The following is a 7,500-nucleotide window of genomic DNA, read 5'->3' on the forward strand; positions in this document are numbered from 1 at the left end:
CAGCTCAGTAATTCTGGAAATTTTTCCCAAGCTTCCTGTTTTCAGCTGCACTCAGACAGCTAACAGAATGTGCGTAATGTATTCATGTTTGAGTTTAATTTTAAAGAGCATTGAGAGATGTTTATCATTTAATTTCTGCTCAACAAAGACACATAAACCAGGAACTAAGTTCCAAAGTAATCTTTGTGAATATATTCGATGGTGATGAATGTAAGAGGAAAATTAATTTATTCCCTAAAGTAGAACATGGACAAATATTTATTGGTTCGCTCTTTGAATGGAATGAAAATATGAAAGGAAAGAAGTGTTTTTATCAGTAAGTCTCAATTTTACATTTGCTTGTATGGGAGGAGGAGGAAATCAGTCTCAATTTTACATTACCTTGTCTGGGGGGAGGGAAGGGAAGGGGATAAATGAGTTTCCTATTTTGGGCTTTTGCTTGTATGGGAGGGGGAGGAATCGGTCTCCTATTTTGGACTTTTGGGCCTTGAGACAGTCTCAATTTTACATTTGTTTGTCTGGGAGGGGGAGGAATCGGTCTCCTATTTTGGGCTTTTTGGACCTTGAGACAAAGTTTTTTCCCTTTTCCCCATTCATTTGAATGGCTGCCTCAGAAGCCCCATTTATCCTCTACTCTGGTCCTAGCACTGTTTACTGTGCTAAATAATTCATCCACACTGATTATGTCTATACCTTTCATTATCTTAAACATCTCCATCATATCACCTCATCACCGCCTCCTTTCTCGTGTATAAAGCCCTGTCTCCTTTCCGGAATCAATCTAATCACCCTGTGCTGAACCCTCTCAATCGCATCTACATCCTTCCTGACTTACAGTAACCAAAACTGCACACAATATTCTAGATGTGGCCTCACTGAGGGTTCATGCATATACGTACTTCAATTTTAATAGAATAATGACATTAAAGATCGTTTTAAAAATCCAAAAGTTTGGCACTGCTGAAGGTTTGAGTGTTCAGACTTGAGATTAGAAATATGTTTCCTGGTTCTCCTGAAGGTAGACACACTTGTTCCGAGCTTTGTGGAAGGAACTGAGGTTGCCTTCGATGAGGCGAAGGCAAGTTGTTTGAGGACAACTGCCTCGCCACAAGCTTCAGTGTACCATGGGCAGGAGGAAGGGTAGGACAACTGAAGACAAGCTGGGATAAGTGTGTGTGTGTGTGTGTGTGTGTGTGTGTGTGTGTGTGTGTGTGTGTGTGTGTGTGTGTGTGTGTGTGTGTGTGTGTGTGTGTGTGTGTGTGTGTGTGTGTGTGTTTGATGTCAGAGAAAGTAGATATGGGAGACCTGTCTTGAAGTTTGATGGCTGCTTGAACACCCTGCCAGTCAGCCTGAGTGAAATGCCAGACTTATCAGCACTGAGATGGTTCTCTAATAACAGCCAGAGATGTCCACTTTGACAAGCACGTGGTCAGAAGAACCAATTGGAGCAAAAGAAGAACAGCAGACATTTTCTGGGAAATTTGTCAAAATTAGATCCAAAAGAGATGGAGTACCGTTGGCCAAGATCCAGGTCAGGAAGTTGACAGATTATCAGTCCCAATGAGTCGCAGAAGTCCTTTGCTGCAGTGCCATGGCAGGTGAGAGAGGTACCCACACCCAGCCAACTGGAATGATTGCATTTGAAGTCACCACATACAGTATGAGGAAGAAAAAGCTTAGATGAGTGCAAAGAAGTTGGTCCATGTTTTCGGAGAGCGAGATGTAAATGGATACAACACTGTTTGGTGGATGGGACGACACACTTATAGACATGTGGTGGGAGCGGAGGGGAATACGGAGGCAGAGGTATTCCTGGGAGTGTGGAGGAATGGGGGCAGTCCATGGAGAGTGAGGAATCGGGTTTTTGATAAAGAGAACAACTTCAATGCCAGGACAAGGCTCAGGTCTATCATACCGGAGGAGGGAGTAACCAGGAAGAGAAACTCAGGAGTCTGAGACACCCACGCACAATGCACTCCACAAAGCAACTCCTCCTAACGAGGGTCTACACTCTCTCATTGTTCTTTTTCTTGCTCAGCTTTGTGATAATCCTCACATTCTGTCACAGAGCGCCAGTGTGCTGCCGAAGTAGCTTCCTGAGCAAGGCGTATACTGGGTGGTTTGCCCATTGCCTTCGCAGCAGTAGTTCGGGCAGGAATTTGTAATTTGTTCATGGTGCTGCTGATAGCTTGCCCACTCTTCACAAAGGACACTGTGGAGGTCTTTAACATCCACCACTGAATGTCAGTGGACGGACCACCCAGTTTGACATCCAACAAAGGAACAGCACACGCATTGATGATTCACCTTGTCTGTGAAACACCGGGATGACAGTTTATAGCTGGACCAAGATTCAAATCCAGGTTAGACTGTTTAGCAGCGAGTGTGCATACTTCGAGGCCATCCTGTCAGCCCAAGTCGTTTCTTAATGCACTCGGTAAACAAACTGCGATTCCATGTTGTATTTACACATTAAAATATATATCTTGTTTGGTATCATGCATTTCTTCTGGTTGATTGTTGTGCTTTGCCTGCATGCGGAGCTTTTCATAGCGTGGGAAGCGGCCGCCAGGAATGGAAGACAGCCGAACGTGCAAACATATCAATGCATGGACAGACACCACACTTCACACTATATAATATATCGCACCTTTCCACTGGAATGGTGACCATGGATCCTTCTGTGACAACAGCACTTGTTGCAAAGTTGTTAACTAACAGGGGGTGCTTGACAAGCATCCATTACCTCATTCATAAGGATTTTGAATTGTATTCAGGAAATAAAATATTAATGTGAAATTGGAACTTCTGGCTTTATTTGGAAAATGTGAATGACAAAACCACCCACTACTACAAGCAGTGTTGGCTGGTACACTGCCATCCACCCTATCAGTTGGCCTACACAGTTTTTGGAAGCCTTTTTTGCCAATGGGAAGCCTTTTTTTGCCCACTCCTTGGGAAGGAAATCGATCCACTGACACATTTGTCCCTCACTCACCATCAGTGTGGAGTTGACTCCACCCAAGCTCAACCCTCAATCTTACACTGATAACCTCACTCTCCCCCCCTCCCCCCCATTTTTTTCTCCATAATCTTTCCAGCTCTCTTCAGCATCAGCTGTGAGCCCTGCATGGCATACAGGGGAGCAGTTTATCTCACCTGTCAAGGAAAAAACGGAGGAAAAAGAAGGAAATGATGCAAGAAGAGATGGGCGCTTCAGTTGCAATCAATGCAGCTTCACCACGAACTTTAAACACAAGTAAGATCTCAAGAACATATTGAGGGTGGGGAATCCTCCTTCAGTTGGCCCTCCATCATGCACCTTTTATATCCATATAACCTTTTCTCTCTGCCATTCTATTTCTTTTCACCAGCATGTTAAGACATGTTCAAAACAGACATGGACGTGTGAAGCCCTTTCGCTGCAAGCTGTGTTCCTTCCAGACAGGATATAAAACCTGCCTCGCCAGCCACACTCAACGTCTCCACCCGAGTAAGAGAGGATGCAAAGACCATGGGGAGGGAAAGGGAGAGCTCTGGGAAAAGAAGAGCTAGGAAATGGGATTTACAGAAATTACATCTAATGGTGTGTTTTTAACGGGACAAAAAGAATGTTTGGAAGTTGATTCTTTCAATTTAACTTTTTCACTCATTGTATGTCACTTTAAGCTTTTGTCCTCACTTTGACTCTTACCTCAGCGAATGATTAATATACTTGCATTTTGGTTGGTGTAATGACAAAGATGTTTAATCCATACACATGTTTGCTCACTCATAGTTAAGCTTCTTTCATGTCTTCACTGAATTGAGCATTCATTCAATGAACAGGCAGAAATGAAGACCACCAATTACTTGGTTTTTCTCTTCTGGTCATGTGGATTATGTGTGATATCTCCAGCATATTGGATTGGAATTTATATATTCCCCTCAAAGCACCCAGCAATGCATGATGCCTTTATGGATGGAGAGTTTGTCATACAAACTCGGCAAAGTAATGATTTTGATGATATCCCAGCTGACCAAATAATAGAACAGACATACTTAACAGTGACACCGTGGTGAACGGAGTGGTGACTCGATTTAGTACCAGCAAGGGCTCTTTCCATCGATGGACACTGTCAGATAATCTTATTGCTGCAATCCAACAACAATATAAGTCATTGGCTGGAAAAAGGAGAAGAAATGATCACGATGAAGGACCTGTAAGATTCTCACATTTGTAAGGATAATGACGATGTGCAAGCTGTATGTAATACAACTGTGTGCATGGTTAACCCTTTTCATTAATCTGGTCCAGCACTATTCCACAATGCCCCAGGTATTGTCGCAAACTACAAGACAAAACAAAATATCTCCTTTGAAGCCAAGTAAAAAGGTTGATCTGTGGCCGAGCAATACATCGAGGAAGGACTACAGCAGGGTATTGTTTGACCTGCACTCCACCATTATGAAACAGAAGCTGAAGACATTCTCACACATGTCAAAGGAGGGATAATTAAGCGACCTCAAAAGACATAAAGGAAGTAATTTTGAATCGTGATAAGATTATGTTTACTCGTATTCTCAAGAAATAGGATTGTCAACTTGACAGAATTACTGAAACACAGGCTAAACTCTATAGTCTATCTCACTAACTTTGGCAAATGAGAGTGGTGCCATCAGTAACAGATAAATCGAGTCTCAGGAGGTTCTGTAGAGACTGTGACGGATCCATCTTCTGTGCTTGCCCACCTACCAAGGAGGAGTGTGTGGATTGTTGATGAGAATGGTACTGATTCAGGAACTGAGTGCTGCAGTGGTTCCACTCTTGACTTTTGGTGAAGTTTTTCCGAGTGTATTCCGAATATGGTGGTAACAATCATAACAGAATTTGTTCGCTGATTCAGTGCATTTCTTCACTGGTCACTATCCATCTGTCAGCATCAAGAATGCCGAGAAGAAAATGTCCAGCAGGAGGAATGCAATGAATGAAAATGTGAGGCAGAACAGGCCACTTCATCTAATTAGAAGAAATTCCTTTTTTTGAGTGAAAACAAACACACTGTTGTCGAGTTTGTTTGTTTTTATGGAACGATGAGGAGGCAGGGTGGAGTCGATTTGAACCAGGGAAGTTCAGACAAGTGACAGTTTTGCTTGCGCCCGAGAGGCATTGCCATTCATTCAGCAATGTATCTGGGGATCTTCGTGTGCAGGTGATACAAGATGAATGTGTTCAGGTGATACAATTGCCAGTGAAGAATGAAGAGCAGCCGTCACACTTGTATTCATCATCGCCGTCAGATTAGCAAGCATGATTGACGGAAAGCTGTTGTTCCACATGGGAAGGGGGACCCTCCTTCGTGCAATAGCAGTAAGAGCTGTGTGCAGCCATCTGGGTAATTTTGTAGCTGATGCCTTGATTGGATTTTACTGTTTCACTTGCTGTGATTTTTGTCAATGCATTCTTGGAAACACAAAGACAGGATCTCTTAAATTGCTGATATCTCATGACAACTACCAGAATATCTTCAAATAAATGGGACGGTTCTTCATTATGTATCCAATCTCATTCCTGAATTAGGAACACCTTGAATGTAAACTTGACGTTCAAGACATTGAGAATGTTAACAGGGGACAACGCTATGCTTAAGTTGGACTGTAAGTTGGAAAGTTCAATGCCACCAAATCACAACTTCCTGCAGCAACACATTGGTCGAGTAAATTATCAAGTAATAGTAAACAGAAGAGTACTTGAGCAATTCCCAGATGTACCCAGCCAACTCGATATGGATGGAGAGCTGATGATTCGTGAGGGAAGCACTAGGCTCAATAAAAATTGCTAGCTTCAACCAAATGTAAGGTGAAGGACGGCTAAATGTACCACAAGACTGTAAATTTGTGAAGATTCTATGCCAGACACGAACGTGTGTCGATGTGTGGACTCCAATGATGTTGAAAAACACGGATGACTCTTGGAGTGCAGATGAATTCTTGGGAGATGAAGATCTTCTTGGCTGATGAAGATGATGCTATGAAATCTTCATTTCAACACCGGTTTATTACAGTACAAAGATGATTTATTTCATCAAGTGTGCTTATTTGAAACCAGCACAGGCTGAATTGGGCATGTGATCTTTCAATATTTTATCATTGAACAATTGCTTCAAGTTTATACCATTGTTCATTTGACTTTTGCAATGAACTTAATCCCACAACCACAATATTGTTGGTGAATGAGCTGCTTATGAAGTAAGTTTGAAATGAAGCTGCATGTATGAAGATATAGACAAATGAGACGTCATATCATTTGATTCCATCATATTGTTAAGGATTCAGCGGTGTCGGGGCTCGCACCCTACTCTTGACAGCCAAATGTTGAAGATTCGGCATCACTTAACAGCACCGCCGTCTCCGGGGTTATAACGCCGGCTGGCTCGGCACAGGTCTCGGGTTACGCACCTCAGATCATGATACCAAAATACACCTGTGCCTTGCCAGCTGGGGAAATAGACCGCGGCTACAGACTGGATTTGTCAGAGACCAAGCGGAGTCTGCCAGTCCGTAGCCCGTTTGTGTTTCATATCCAATCGAGCGGATCGTTCCTCGGCACGGCATGAATAAATTCAAGACGGCAAATCTCGTATAACTTAGCCAGATTTATTGGGGACACATCGGGGAACACAACACAAGCAAAGCATGGACGACAATGTTATAATTAATCTATAACCCGTTCTTAACTAGGGAGCTACAGATTACGGGTTTCGAAGGGAACCCGAGCGAGATAAACCTTAGACAACATGCAGACAAGACACACAGTACTTGGTGATGCCTCATGGACGAAAGGAAAAGTGTCAAAGGCATGAATGCGGCTCGTGACAAGCCGATGTCAACGGATTCGAGCGCCCAAGCTCAAACACGCCGCGTGGCAAAATGGCGGCGTCATCCTTTTGTCGCACCACCCACGCACGCAACCTCAGCGCGTACAGCCCCTGTAAGGTCGACGGCACAAGAGCGGAAGGTCCACGGTGTGCTCCAGCTGGCTTTTCACAAGGTCCAGCATACGAAACCAGGCCTGGCCTGCTCACCAGATCAGGCCAAATCGGGGTGTTGGGCTCCGTCACTTGACTCAGGATGAACCTGTAGAGGACCTCCTCATAAAAGTCGATCGCCGACTCCCCTCATGCAGTTCATCCTTCCTCTTTCACGAAGAAGATCGCAGACTCGACTCTAGCAGCCTCTCTTGCCTCTTTCACTAAGCAGATCACAGGCAGGCACAGCCGTCCCTTACACAGCCGATCGCGACTCCCCTTCGTTGTTTCTCCTGCCTCTTTCATGAACCTGATCGCAGACAGACCTCATGCAGTCCCTTCCTTGCCTTTCTTGAGGCGCGCACCTTACGAAGCCGATTCCAGACTCTCACTCGCAGTTTCTCATCCAGCCGATCGCAGACTCGACTCTCAGGCAAATCCACCCTCGCCTTTCCGGCGCTCGCTCTTCTCGAAGTCAACTGCCACTCTAAGA

The 7,500-nt window shown here is 44.2% G+C and overlaps 1 protein-coding gene across 3 annotated transcripts in view; it reads left to right on the plus strand.

Moving 5' to 3' along the window:
* The window catches only part of LOC147022551 (zinc finger protein 462-like), a 322,942-nt gene that overhangs the window by 189,407 nt on the left and 126,035 nt on the right, over positions 1-7,500 (plus strand). For all 3 annotated transcript variants that reach the window (XM_085887239.1, XM_085887241.1, XM_085887240.1), the window contains exons 9-10: positions 3,102-3,259; positions 3,375-3,493. In XM_085887239.1, coding sequence (XP_085743365.1) covers positions 3,102-3,259; positions 3,375-3,493 — 277 coding nt within the window. The remainder of the gene's footprint in view (positions 1-3,101; positions 3,260-3,374; positions 3,494-7,500) is intronic.

The sequence above is a fragment of the Eptatretus burgeri genome, chromosome 7 (assembly GCF_056783735.1).
Source record: "Eptatretus burgeri isolate ZD-2024b chromosome 7, Ebu_testis_v1, whole genome shotgun sequence".
Lineage (NCBI taxonomy): Eukaryota > Metazoa > Chordata > Myxini > Myxiniformes > Myxinidae > Eptatretus > Eptatretus burgeri.